This window comes from Podarcis gaigeae (assembly GCF_964106915.1).
Source record: "Podarcis gaigeae genome assembly, chromosome: 14".
NCBI lineage: Eukaryota > Metazoa > Chordata > Lepidosauria > Squamata > Lacertidae > Podarcis > Podarcis gaigeae.
Window position 1 is genome coordinate 672,972 of NC_139690.1, and position 15,009 is coordinate 687,980.

Below are 15,009 nucleotides of genomic sequence, written 5' to 3' on the forward strand. Positions count from 1 at the left end.
GAAGAATCTCCATGGGATGGGGGTAGGCCAAAGGTTTGAAAATGGTATAGGTGCAATATACTCTGAACAAAAAGCTAAGCTAATTGTAAAAAATGTGGTTACTGAAGAACTTCCTATAGAAAAAGGGACACGACAGGGGTGCCCAATATCCCCATTACTTTTTATATCCGTCTTGGAGGTATTGTTAAATATGATTAGGGGGGACCAGTTGGTTGAAGGAATTCAGGTCGGAGCCAAACAATATAAACTGAGGGCCTTTGCAGATGATCTAGTATTGACTTTACAACAGCCAGACACTAGTACGAAAAGAGTTTTAGAACTAATTCAAGCTTTTGGTCAGGTAGCAGGATTCAAGTTGAACAAGCAAAAAACTAAAGTCTTGGAGAAAAATTTAACAAATGATGAGAAAGAGAGGTTTCAAAGTGAAACTGGGTTAATGGTGGCAAAAAAAGTGAAAGATTTGGGGATTAATATGACATCTAAGAATGTGAATTTATTTAAAGACAATTATGACAAATGTTGGATGGAGGTAAAGAAAGATCTAGAAATATGGTCAAATTTGAGACTTTCCTTGTTAGGCCGAATTGCTGTAATCAAGATGAATGTACTGCCTAGAATGCTATTTCTGTTTCAGACATTACAGGTTGTGGACAAGGTGAACTGTTTCAAGAAGTGGCAGAAAGATATATCTAAATTTGTCTGGCAGGGCAAAAAGCCCAGAATAAAATTTAAGATATTAACTGACGCAAAAGACAGAGGAGGGTTTGCCCTGCCGGACTTAAGACTGTATTATGAATCGGCAGCTTTCTGCTGGTTGAAGGATTGGCTACTTCTTGAGAATACAGACATTTTGGATTTGGAAGGATTTGATAATAGATTCGGTTGGCATGCATATATTTGGTATGACAAGGTAAAAATTCATAAAGGATTTAAAAACCATATTGTTAGGAAAGCATTGTATAATGTTTGGACTCGATATAAGGATTTGTTGGAAAATAAAACTCCTAGGTGGTTGTCACCAATTGAAGCTAAGGAAGTGAAAAGACCTAATATGCAGTCTAAATGGCCAAAATATTGTGAAATTCTAGAGCAAGAGAGTGGAAAAATTAAATTACAGAGTTTTGAGAAACTAAAGCCCAAAGTACGAGATTGGCTTCATTATCATCAAATAATGGAGGTGTTTAAACAAGACAGGAAAATTGGCTTCCAGTTGGAGAGATCCAAATTAGAAACAGAGTTGTTAGAACCCAATACTAAGAACTTATCAAGAATGTATGACTTGCTGTTGAAATGGAATACATTGGATGAGACAGTTAAATCAGCTATGATTAAATGGGCACAAGACTTTGGTCATGACATTATGTTTGCGGATTGGGAACAGTTATGGACCACCGGTATAAAATTTACGGCATGTAATGCCTTAAGAGAAAATATTATGGAAATGATTTACAGGTGGTACATGACCCCAACCAAGCTCGCAAAAATCTATCATTTGCCCAATAATAAATGCTGGAAATGTAATGAAACTGAAGGAACCTTTTACCACCTTTGGTGGACCTGCCCAAAGATTAAAGCCTTTTGGGAAATGATTTATAATGAAATTAAGAAGGTACTTAAATGTACTTTTCACAAGAAACCGGAGGCATTTCTCTTGGGCATGGTCGGCCAATTGGTGCCAAAGAAGGATAGGACATTTTTTATGTATGCTACCACAGCGGCAAGGATCCTTTTAGCAAAGTATTGGAAGACACAAGAACTACCCACACTGGAAGAATGGCAAACAAAGGTGATCGACTATATGGGACTAGCGGAGATGACCGGCAGAATCCGTGACCAAGAAAAAGAGACGGTGGAAGAAGACTGGACGAAATTTAAAGTATATTTGAGAAATTGTTGTAAAATTGATGAATGCTAAAATGTCAAGGGAAAGGAAAATATAGAATTACAGCTGTAATTGATTAAGTGTTAGAAGAAACTTAAAGAGAAAATAAGTAATTAATTAATTGGTGTGAAGAGTTGCTGAAAATTTTTTAAAACAGAGATGCAGAAAAGGGGAGGTAAGGGGAAGTCCGAGAAGCAAGGTTATGAAAATATGTTTTCTTGAAATTATACATGTTTGTATGTTTTTGATTTGCTTATGTGTGTGTATTGTTTTGTCCTTTTTTGTGTTGGAAAAATTAATAAAAATTATTATTAAAAAAAAATACAATGTTGTTATTTTCTTGTCTGAACCACATTAGAGATGTGCCTACTTTTAAGTATGTTTAATCTTGTTTTTAAAATAACTTTTAAAAAAGGATTTTCCTATTTTGTTCTGTGTGCCTTTCTGGGGAAAGTTTGAATCCAAAGTCTGACCACTTAGCCTCCTACTGAACCTGTTGAATTTCTGTCTGCGATTTGTGGTAAAGCAATGCAGGGTGGGGGCAGCCGGTAACAAGGAAGAGTAACCTTCTCCCTTGGATATCTGAAGAAGTGTGCATGCACACGAAAGCTCATACCAAGAACTGACTTAGTTGGTCTTTAAGGTGCTACTGGAAGGAATTTTTTTTGTTTTGACTATGGCAGACCAACACGGCTACCTATCTGTAACTTCTCCCTTGGGTTAATCTTCTGGGCTATCCCCGGACAAGGGAGTGGTGGCAGCAACTACCCCTTCTGTTGTGTTTTGTCCTGAAAAAGTAAATGCTGTGGCACCACCTTCCCTCTCCTAGCCGGGTCCCGCTGGCTTGTAGGACAGGTGGGGAAGGTGGGTGTGGCCCAGCATTACTACAGATGGGAAGCGCCATTCATTTCCTCCCAAGGAAGACAGCAAGAGCATTTGCCTTTGGGGAAGGCAGGCCAGGCATATGCCCACATAAGACACCAGAGGGCGGGAAGGGGCCTCTCTGTCTACTGCCCCCCCTCCCGCTTTTAAACCATGTGCTGAGAAGCTGCTGGGACTCACTGCTTTCCTGCTGTCCTTTCCCTTTACTCCTGGCACTTGCGTGCAAGTAAACAGGATCTTGCTTCCCTAGGAGTTCATGTCCTCCCTCACTGCTGACCAGGGGTTATATAATCCATTGTGGCAGCCCAGGAAGCAGTTATGGAGCTGGCCTCATGACACCCCCCACCCCCACCCTGCTTACGATTCCTGCCTTTCTTCAGCAGAAAAAGAATATCTTACAGAGTTTGGGTAAAGCTCCAGAGACCTCGAGATGCTGCTGCACCACAACTCCCATCATCCCTGACAGTTGGCCATGCTGGCCAGAGTTCATGGGAGTAGTAGCACACCGACACTTGGAGGGGCCCTCTGCTCCCTCCCCCCGCACTCACACAGCCGCAAAGGTTTCACTGATGGCCATGGCGGGGCGGGGGGATTTCTAAAACTGCCGGGGTTTGGTCTGGATGACCCCTTGGCTACCTTTCACAGTGGGGACACAGGTTTCTGGGCAGGAGTTGATCACGGTGAGAGTTTGCCTTGCTCTTAGCACGTTTCTCCCTTTCGTCCCAAGTTTGCATGTCTTCAAAGTCCATGACACTTTTGGTGAAGGCTGTTCTCCAATTGGAGTGGCAGCTGTATATAATACAGCTCGGCAGCTGTATCCATGACTGAGCAGCCCTATTTAGGATCCACTCTGCTCACCCTGAAAAGGGGGAGGAGCTAGAAAAGGTGCCCTAAACACAGTCTGCCTCCCTTTTTCCCTGACTGGATTACCACGCCCAGTGGGGTCAGCAGTGGTTGTAAAAGACAATTGAACTTTGGAACATGAAATATACGGACTGTGTTAGATAACTCACACAATAAAATAGGTTCTGTGATGTGATGTAGATTTCCCAGAACATTTTGACTTTAAACTTTCCAGAAGAGAATCCTATGCAAACTAGGGAGATTTGCATAGGGAATTTTTCCAGTGCCCTAAAAGGTAAAGGTAAAGGTACCCCTGCCAGTACAGGCCAGTCGTGTCCGACTCTGGGGTTGTGCGCCCATCTCACTTAAGAGGCCGGGGGCCAGCGCTGTCCGCAGACACTTCCGGGTCACGTGGCCAGCGTGACAAGCTGCATCTGGCGAGCCAGCGCAGCACATGGAAACGCCGTTTACCTTCCCGCTAGTAAGCGGTCCCTATTTATCTACTTGCACCCAGGGGTGCTTTTGAACTGCTAGGTTGGCAGGCGCTGGGACCGAACAATGGGAGCGCACCCTGCCGCGGGGATTCGAACCGCCGACCTGACGATCGGCAAGTCCTAGGCACTGAGGTTTTACCCACAGCGCCACCCGCGTCCCCTTCCAGTGCCCTAGAGTGATCTAAATTCAGCATGTTTATTTTGTCTCCCATAAGCAAAGCTCAGAAGTTCAAAACTGTCAAACTGGATTTGAACTGCTGTGAGCAAAATGGATTTGTGGGAAATGCAGCACACCAATAAATTGGCTGTGGTTATGATCCTAGGCCACCTTTTCAAACCCATCTGGCACAGATCACCACCCACCTCGCTTTTCAGTGGGAAACAAGGCAGCTCTTGCCTCTGAGCTCAAACATGACTTCTCCTTTTCCCCTGCCCTGATTCACGGGAGTGTCAGCCTACTCCAAACTCCACCTTCAATCCACAGGTGTGGTTTAGATTCCATGTGTGTGTCACCTTAGTGAGGCATGCAAACAGGAGAGACGCCCACATTGTCTGCAATTCTCTCCTTCTCTGCTCCCACCAGCCATAAGGAAGAGATGGAATCTGCTGCCACAAGGTGCAGTGACAGCTGCCGGCATTTTGGCAATGCTCTCCAAAGGGAGCCTCGTTTCCTGGACTTTTAAAGTCAGCTTTATTGAGAGTTTTCCACATAGAGTACAATAAGGAGAACTCTGAGCCAAGAAAATAAATAGAAGAGAAGCAAGAGAGAAGAATAAAGTAACAGAAAAAGAAGAGGAGAAGAAAGAAGCTCAAGGTCCTCTGCCATAATGGTATCTTGACCCTCATTCCACACACACAAGAGGGAGCTCTCCCCCCCCCTTCCGCCAGCCTCCCACCTGGGAGATCCTCTGCACACTTCCTGTCATGTAAGGCCCCTCATTTTCCACCCACCACCTTCTGGGGTGTCTCTTCATTAGTCCAAGAAAGAAAATGCCAAAAAGCAAAGCATAAATATATCATAGACCAAGCAAAGATTAAAGACCACAGAAAGGCAAGAGAAAAAAAGCAAGAAAAAACAAAAGTGAAAAGAGTGCACTCAGGTTATCCGTCTGCCAATTGTATCTATAACAATTATTTAAAGTATTCAAGGTATAAGGGACGTGGGTGGCACTGTGGGTTAAACCACAGAGCCTAGGGCTTGCCGATCTGAAGGTCGGTGGTTCGAATCCCCGCAATGGGGTGAGCTCCCGTTGCTCGGTCCCTGCTCCTGCCAACCTAGCAGTTCAAAAGCACCTCAAAGTGCAAGTAGATAAATAGGTACCGCTCTGGCGGGAAGGTAAATGGCGTTTCCATGCACTGCTCTGGTTCGCCAGAAGCAGCTTAGTCATGCTGGCCACATGACCCGGAAGCTGTACGCCAGCTCCCTGGGCCAATAAAGCGAGATGAGCGCCGCAACCCCAGAGTCGGCCATGACTGGACCTAATGGTCAGGGGTCCCTTTACCTTTAGTCAAGGTATACATTCCAAGATAATCCTGCTTCATCCTGTTTAAAAAAGGGAAAGGGGTGTGTCTTCCATTTCTTCCCATCTTTTCCCACAGCAACCACCACAACCTTTGAGGCTTTTCGTCCTGTGCTCACTTCCACTTGTGCCCTGGAACCTTTCTTCAAGTCCATCTCTGCTTGTCTGTTTCTGGTCATCAATCCATTTATAACGTCCTTAGGAGGACAAGCAAATTTAAGCACAAATTCGACCCACAGCTGTGAGGCATTTGCGAGCCTTTTTGCGGAGAAAGTCCTGTTGCTCTGCCGTGACCTCCCTGCCAATTTAGATACAGTGACTGAACTGGAGGCCCCTCAACTGTCTTCGGGTCCAGTGTTGGACCATTTCGATCAGATACTCCCTGCTGATGTGGATAGATTCCTCCAAGCTGATAGGCCCACCACCTGCCTTCTCGATCCGTGCCCGTCTTGGCTGATTAGGGCATGTCCAGATGTCGCACAGACCCCCCTGGTTGAAATTATTAATTTGTCCCTTGGCACGGGGACATTCCCAGGGGAACTGAAGGAAGCAGTGGTGTTTCCGCTCTTAAAGAAAACTTCACTAGATCCTTTAGACCTATCCAATTACCGCCTAGTTTCAAATCTTCCATATCTGGGTAAGGTAATTGAGAGAGCAGTTGCTGAACAGCTTGGTAGGTTTCTGGAGGAAACATTGGCTTTAGATCCATTTCAGTCTGGGTTCCGTCCTGGTTTCGGGACCAGGACGGCTCTGGTTGCCCCAACAGATGATCTCCGTAGACAACTGGATCGAGGTGGGTCAGGAAGGCTGACTCTTTTAGATTTGTCAGCAGCCTTTGACATGGTCAATCATGATCTTCTGGACCACCGCCTCACCAACATGGGGATACAGGGCAAAGCCCGTAAATGGCTGTGCTCTTTTATCTCTGGTCGGGGACAGAGGGTGGCGCTAGGGAGGGAGATGTCGTTGCACCACTCCTTGGTGTGGCAAGTGCCGCAGGGTGCAATCCTCTCCCCAATGCTTTTTAACATCTCTTTGTGCCCCCTTGCCCAGATTATCCGGAGCTTTGGGCTGGGCTGTCACCAATATGCTGATGACACTCAGCTCTATCTGCTGATGGATGGCCACACCGACTCTGCCCCGAACACACTGACCAGATGCTTGGAAGCTGTGGCTGGATGGTTTCGTGGGAGCCGATTGAAACTAAATCCTTCAAAGACAGAGGTCCTATGGCTGGGTCGGGATGGCATGGGGATGAGGGACCAACTCCCTTCTCTTGCGGGGGCCCAATTAGTGCCATTGCCTTCCGTTAAGAGTTTGGGTGTAATCCTTGACGCCTCCCTTTCCATGGAGGCGCAGATTACAGCAACAGCCAAGGCGACATTTTTCCACCTTCGCCGCATCAAGCAGTTGGTCCATTACCTTTCCCGCCCCGACCTGGCCACAGTGATCCATGCGACGGTAATCTCCAGGCTTGACTACTGTAATTTGCTCTACTGCCCTTGAAGCTGTCCCATAAACTCCAGCGGGTGCAGAATGCTGCAGTGAGGTTCCTCACGGGTCCCTGCCATGGGAGCATATTCACCCAGTGCTTTTCTAGCTGCACTGACTCCCGGTGGCCTTTGGTTTAGAATCAGTTTGATTCCCTCCCCCTCTTTCTTTTTCCTTTCTCCTCCTGTGATGAGGCTGCATTTTCAATATTTTAATGTACTTTAATCTTGTTTTTAAGTTTGTATTCATTCAACTTGTTTTTATTATTGCATGTTAGCTGCCCTGAGCCTGGCCTTGGCTGGGGAGGGCGGGGTATAAATAAAAAATATTATTATTATTATTATTATTATTATTATTATTATTATTATTATTTCTCTCTTCAGGCATCTCAACAGCTTCCTTTGTCTTTCCAGTCCTCCAGGCAGTCCACACCATCACCTGCTGCTGCCTCACGTGCAGGCAGAAATTGATCCAAATCTCCTCGGGCAGATCCCACGCTTTCTGCCATCTGAAGTATCTCCAGTTTGATCTCTCTCAGAATTCCACGTATCTAGACTCTTAATTTGTTCATCTAGTAGCCATTGTAAAAAAAATCCACACAACATTATTTTTACCAAATTCTGTTTAGTCACACACCCTTTGGGAGTCTCTGCTTCCAAGAACTTGTGTCTGCGTACACATTCCTTTCACACAGGAATCAAACACAGTTTTGCTTTTCGTAGCAAACAAGCATGCTCTCAATGGAGAGTTATAGACAATATGTGTTGAAGATTTAAAGCAGGTTCAGACTTTAAGCGTTTTGGTTCATTCTCATGCCTGTTAATAAGTGCTTTATCATCTCCCAGCAGCCCATTTCTTTTCTGAGTAGCAATTAACTGGCAGACAGAAAATCCCATTCTTATTTGCTTCCAGTCTTGCTGACCTGGTGCCCTGAAAGGGTGTGCCCCATGGAAAGTTCCTTGCTCAAGACGTTCACCCACCCCCTGGAAACTTCCTTGCCTCAGGGAAGCAATTCCAACAGAACAGCAGAAATATTATTGATATTTTAGAATATCTGGAATTTAGAAATGATAAACAAATGCCCTTAATGCTAATAGATGCTGAAAAGGCCTTTGATAACATTTATTGGTGTTTTATTAAAAAACAGATAAAATTAATGGGTCTGGGAGAGATTTGAGAAAGGAATTGAGGCCATCTATACAAATCAAAAAGCAAGATTGATTATTAATGGCATTACCACAGAAAATATGGAGATTAGAAAAGGCACAAGGCAAGGCTGCCTCTAATAATAATAATAATAATAATAATAATAATAATAATAATAATAATTGTCAGGGGTTCAGAAGGAGAGACACAGGAGGGGGAGCAAATGGAGAGTGAGGAGGAGGAGTACGAGGGGGGCGCAGGCAGTGACAGTGGCCAGAGTTATTCCACAAGCCTCTCTAGCGAATCGGAGGACTCACAGAAGGGAGCGCCGGTGGCCAGAGCGAGGGGGGGTCCAGGGGGGAAGCCCCAGGAGGAAGGGGCCAGCGGGGAGTCCCTGAGCAGCAGTTGGAGATCAGGACCAGCGTCTCCACCAGAGCGCAGTGGGGAGGGGGAGTCCCAGGAGTCGGGACCAGTGTCCTCACCACCAGAGGGAGGAGAGGAGTCAGGTTTGGCAACGCCCACATCAGGAAGCGGGGAAACGGTCAGAAGGAAAGTCACTGGCTGGGCGCGCGCGCCAAGTTCAAATGTACAGGAGCGCGGCACAGCGGGGAGCCCGGGAAGGGAGCCAGGTCCTAAAGCCCGCCGGAGGGAGGGGCAAGACTCAGGAGGCTCAGCGTCAGAGGAGTCCAGGAAGGAGGGAACCCCAGAGGGCAGAAGGACCCAACGCAGGAAAGAGCAGCGCAAGAGGTGGAGCCGGGCTAGAATCTTAAACTGGTGTGGGTGGAGCAGTGAGTCAGAGGGGACTTAGCCGGTCTAGCGTCGAGACGTGGGTCTGCGCGCCCAGAGCTTGGAAATGGAAACTAAACTTTAATAAAGACTTTTGTATATAACATCCACTGGGCGTTGGTCCTCTGTGAGCTGGGACCTAGCGGCAGTCCTGACAATAATAATAATAATAATAATAATAATAATAATTATTATTATTATTATTATTATTATTATTATTATTATTATTATTTATTTCTACCCCGCCCATCTGGCTGGGCTTCCCCAGCCACTGTGGGTGGCTTCCAAAAACAAGCAGGATTTAGATTAAACTATAAAATACTAATTCATTGGTTAAGAACATGAGCTTAGAGGAGAAGAAAGATTTACAAGAAAGCACACGTCTAGAGATTAAAAATAAAGTAAAATACCTAGGAGTTTGGTTCTAAGCTAAATGCATAGACTTGTATCAAGAAATCATAGAATGAAATTAAGAAAAATTTGGAAATCTGGAGCAAACTTCACCTCTCCCTTTGGGGTAGGATATTGGCAGTTAAGATGAATGTTTTACCAAAAATGATTTTTTTATTTCAAACCATTCCCATTTTAGGAGGTATGAATTGTTTTCAAAACTGGAGAAGGGCCATCGCAAGGATCAATGGAATGGTAAAAGGCCAAGAATAAAACATCTAATTCTTATTGACCAGAGGGAGAGCGGGGTTTTGCTCTACCTGATCTTGAATTACCGTATTTTTTGCTCTATAAGATGCACCTTTTCCCTCCTAAAAAGTAAGGGGAAATGTGTGTGCGTCTTATGGAGCGAATGGAGCCTGCACAGCTATCCCAGAAGCCAGAACAGCAAGAGGGATCGCTGTGCAGCGAAAGCAGCGATCCCTCTTGCTGTTCTGGCTTCTGGGATTCAGAATATTTTTTTTTCTTGTTTTCCTCCTCCAAAAACTAGGTGCATCTTATGGTCTGGTGCGTCTTATAGAGCGAAAAATACAGTATACCATGCTGCGACTGGGCTGTCATGGATTAGAGAGTAGATCATACTTAAAGACACAGATTTATTAGATTTAGAGGGATTCAACAACAGGTTCGGTTGGCACACGTATATGGTTTAGGAGAAAGTTAAGGTACACAAGGGGTTTCTAAACCATATAATTAGAAATCACTCTATAAAATCTGGGACAAATATAGGAGAATATTGGAACCTAAAATCCCCTTGTCGACCTCCCTGATAGAGGCCACGGCAGTAAAAAGAAAAAATGCACAAGGTGATTGGGCAACGTATAGAATGCTATTAGAGGAAAATAACAATAACTTTAACCTGAAAAAAATTGATGAAATTAAAAGGCATGTGACGGATTGGCTACAATACTTTCAAATAAAGAAGAGGTGGATCATTGATAGACAAACAGGATTTGAAAAAGAAACATCAAGACTAGAAAAAGAATTAGTACAAGCCAAAAGTAAGCATATCTCCAAAATATAATCTCCAAAGTATACCGTATTTTTCGCCCCATAAGACGCACTTTTTCCCCTCCAAAAATGAAGGGGAAATCTGGGTGCGTCCTATGGGGCGAATGCAGGCTTTCGCTGAAGCTTGGAGAGCGAGAGGGGTGGGTGCGCACCGACCCCTCTCGCTCTCCAGGCTTCAGGAAGACATCCGCAGCCTGGGCAGCCCTGCAGGAGGTCAGGCAGGGATGTCTAGGCTGCGTATAGCAGCCTGCTTCCTGGAGCATCGGGCGCCCTGAAAGCAGAGCGCCCGGCGCTTCGGGAACACATCCGCAGCCTGGGCAGCCCTGCAGGAGGTCCGGCAGGGCTGTCTAGGCTGCGGATAGCAGCCTGCTTCCTGGAGCGTCGGGCGCCCTGAAAGCAGAGCGCCCGGCGCTTCGGGAGCACATCCGCAGCCCGGGCAGCCCTGCAGGAGGTCCGGCAGGGATGTCTAGGCTGCGGATAGCAGCCTGCTTCCCGGAGCGTCGGGTGCCCTGAAAGCAGAGCGCCCGGCGCTTTGGGAGCGCATCCGCAGCCCGGGCAGCCCTGCAGGAGGTCCAGCAGGGCTGTCTAGGCTGCAGATAGCAGCCTGCTTCCCGGAGCGTCGGGCGCCCTGAAAGCAGAGCGCCCGGCGCTTCGGGAACACATCCGCAGCCTGGGCAGCCCTGCAGGAGGTCCGGCAGGGCTGTCTAGGCTGCGGATAGCAGCCTGCTTCCTGGAGCGTCGGGCGCCCTGAAAGCAGAGCGCCCGGCGCTTCGGGAGCACATCCGCAGCCCGGGCAGCCCTGCAGGAGGTCCGGCAGGGATGTCTAGGCTGCGGATAGCAGCCTGCTTCCCGGAGCGTCGGGTGCCCTGAAAGCAGAGCGCCCGGCGCTTTGGGAGCGCATCCGCAGCCCGGGCAGCCCTGCAGGAGGTCCAGCAGGGCTGTCTAGGCTGCAGATAGCAGCCTGCTTCCCGGAGCGTCGGGCGCCCTGAAAGCAGAGCGCCCCGCGCGCCGGACAGACATCCGCAGCGTGGGGAGCCCTGCAGGCTTATCTCAAAAGGGAATTATGCCTTGATTACCTCTGACCACCGCATAATTATCTCTGCCAATGGGATCACCAGTAGCTGATAACTTAGTCTGCCATCTTTCTTCCCCAGAAGTCCAAATGGAACCTCCAGTTTCCAAAGCAGTCTACCTTTCATGGCTGGTTGTTTTATGCCCTGCTGGCAAGCTTCCTGGACTGGAATGGCTTGGGTCCGGTCCAAGAAGTCCGCCTTCCCCAAGCTTGGGCCTTCCAGAGATTTGAGACTCCAACTCCCATCATCCCCAACCATCAGCTCAGAGGGCTGTGTCTGATGGGAGCCGTAGTCCCACTGGTGGAGGAAAGGGGTGCGGTGGGTGTGGTCTGCCCCAGGTGTTATCCTGGGGGGGGTGACATCACCGCCCCGCCCCCTGGGCAGCTCACCCCGCTCCCAGGTGCACAGCATGTGTGCCGCTCTGGGTGCAGGCAGCTCCGCCTCTGCATAGTCCATCTATATGGAGGGCTGCAGTGGCACTTTTCTGAAATTCCTATTAACCAAAAAGGGCCCCCACTTACCTGGGAGTAAGCCCCCTTGAACTCAGTGGTATTTACTTCCAAGTAGATGCATATTGGATTGCAGTGTAACAGCACAACCCCAAATGTGCATTAAGATGATAATCATGTTAATTTCAATGGGGCTTACTCCCAAGCAAGTGGGTGTGGAATAGTTTTTCAGTGGGGACTACAACCCTGCAAACTAGACTGAAATGGGGTCTCTGGGAGTCTTTTTTTCTTTTTTGAAAAATCTTGCACCTGCCATGTACTCACTACATCTCAGTTGCCCCATCTGCAACAATAATACTGGTCTACCTTACGGTTGTTTTAAAGATTACAAAAAAGGAGAATGCATTTGATATATTTCGTATCCAGCTTAGTCGTACTCAAAGTAGACCCACTAAAATTAATGCCCATTCCTAGTTTAGGTCCATTAAGTTCAGTGGGTCTGCTTTGAGCATGTCTTGTTCAATACAACCCAATGGACAACTCAAGGAAATCGTACAATCACATGCAGATTTATTTAGGCATTAAGTCGTACTGATTTCAGTGAAATTTACTTCTATGTAAGCATGCAGCCTTTATCAATTAAACACACATAAATTGGCATTCTGACTCTCAAGTAAACATGCAAATGTCTAACTGATCTGTGGATTAAACATTGCCACCTTGACACTATGGATATAAAACTCATTGCTGGAGTTCTGAAAGCACAACCCAAATGATCAAGGGGATGGAGCAACTATGAAGAAAAGCTGCAGTGTTTGGGGGTTTTTTGGTTACTAAAAAGGGGACATGTGAGAAGTTTGTCAGGAGTGGAGAAAGAGAAGTGTTTCTCCCTCAACACCAGAATGAAGCTGCACGTTGGGAGATTTGGGACAGATGGTAGAAAGCCCTTCTTTCCACAGCACACAGTTGATCTATGAGACTCCCTCCCACAGGAGGCAGGAAGGGCCACCAACTGGGATGGCTTTCAAAGAGGGCTCAACAAATTCTTGGCATCTTCCCATAAAAGGATCCCTCTTTCCTGTGAATAAACCCTTTGACCTCATGAAGACTTTATTCTGAGCAGACATGCCTAGACTATATACTGTCCATCTCCTACGTGGAGGAGAGGCCTATCGATGGCTCGGCTCTGGGATTCTTCTGAAAACCAGTTGCTGGAAGGGAGGGAAGAGGGCTCTTGGCCACGGTGAGAACAGGATGCTGGCCAAGATGGCTAGGTCGGGATGGCATGGGGATGAGGGACCAACTCCCTTCTCTTGTGGGGGCCCAATTAGTGCCATTGCCTTCCGTTAAGAGTTTGGGTGTAATTCTTGACGCCTCCCTTCCATGGAAGCGCAAGTTACAGCAACAGCCAAGGCAACATTTTTCCACCTTCGCCGCATAAAGCAGTTGGTCCCTTACCTTTCCCGCCCTGACTTGGCCACAGTGATCCATGCGACGGTCATCTCCAGGCTTGACTACTGTAATTCGCTCTACGCGGGGCTGCCCTTGAAGCTGTCCCAGAAACTCCAGCGGGTGCAGAATGCTGCAGCGAGGCTCCTCACGGGGTCTCTGCCATGGGAGCAGATTCACCCAGTGCTTTTCCAGCTGCACTGGCTCCCAGTGGAGTACAGGCTCAGATTTAAGGTGCTGCTTTTGACCTTTAAAGCCCTTCACGGCCTAGGACCCTCGTACCTCCGGGACCGCCTCTCCTGGCATGCCCCACGGAGAGCCTCAAGGTCCATAAATAACAACACCCTAGTGGTCCCGGGCCCTAAGGAAGTTAGATTGGCTTCGACCAGAGCCAGGGCCTTTTCAACTCTGGCTCCGGCCTGGTGGAACGCTCTGCCTCATGAGACCAGGGCCCTGCAGGATCTGATTTCTTTCCGCAGGGCCTGTAAGACAGAGTTGTTCCGCCTGGCCTTTGGCTTGGAGCCAGTTTGATTCCCTCCCTCCCCCCCCCCTGTCTCTCTCTCTCTCTCTCTCTCTCTTTTTCCCCCTTCTTTTCCTTCTCCTCCTGCGATGAGGCTACATTTTAATATTTTAATGTTCCATTATTTTAATTGTTATGTTTTATTTTTGTTTTTAAGTTTGTAATCATTCATCTTGTTTTTATTATTGCTTGTAAGCTGCTCTGAGCCCGGCCTTGGCTGGGGAGGGCGGGGTATAAATAAAAAATTATTATTATTATTATTATTATTATTATTATAAGATGGGCCATGGGCTGGATCCATCCGGCTCTTCTTATGCTTTTACTACAGTGTCTGCCTGGGACAAGAGCCTCCCCAATCTGAGGGAAGCAGAGCTGAACTGGAAAGGCCCCTGGCAAGGCCCTCCTTCTGCCCCCCCCCCCCCCGCAGAGTGGCAGCCTCGCCAGGTCTTGGCACCAAGAGCCACCACAATGCTGCCTGTGCGGTGACAAGCTCTCTGTGTAACCATGCCCATGTGCCCCTGTGAGCTGCTGATCTCTGTGTAACTGTCTGCCTTTTTTTCTCAATGCCTGGGCACAGTTCCAGGGAGATAAGTCTCAGCCAGCCTGTCTCTGTTTCTCTCACACACAGAGACAGCGGCTCTTTGTAATGAAACCCAAAGGCAAGGCAGTGGGTGTCATGGAATCCTTTCAGATCCCTTGTTTCAATTCTGCTTTCATGCCTGACTGTTACATTTATTTATTTATTTTACCTATATAACAAAATTTATATGCTGCTTGATTACAGAAAACCTCTAAGCTGCTTACAAATTATCAAAAAAGTAAAATTCTCAAACATATTTCAAGCAGGTGCTGAAAGGTTGCAGTGAGGATGCCTGCCTAATGTCAACAGGCAGGGAGTTCCAAAGTGTAGGTGCTATTCCACTACAAGACTGACTTCTTACGAGTGCGGAGCAAGCATGATGTGGACCTGTAACCAGTTCTGCAGACTGACATGATCAAAAGGGCATGTCTGG

At 47.2% G+C, this 15,009-nt stretch overlaps 1 protein-coding gene across 3 annotated transcripts in view; it reads right to left on the bottom strand.

Annotated features, from left to right (window-relative positions):
* SNX33 (sorting nexin 33) overlaps nucleotides 1-15,009 on the bottom strand; it is a gene marked incomplete at its 5' end in the record, with an annotated part of 57,260 nt that overhangs the window by 23,083 nt on the left and 19,168 nt on the right. Inside the window, one exon of one of the 3 annotated variants that reach the window (XM_083712214.1) lies at nucleotides 5,634-5,818. The exons of the other annotated variants lie outside the window; for them this stretch is intronic. Within the exon in view, the coding sequence (XP_083568340.1) occupies nucleotides 5,649-5,818 (170 nt within the window). The 3' untranslated portion in view covers nucleotides 5,634-5,648. Of the gene's footprint in view, nucleotides 1-5,633; nucleotides 5,819-15,009 lie in introns of those variants that run through there. 3 annotated transcript variants of the gene reach the window in all.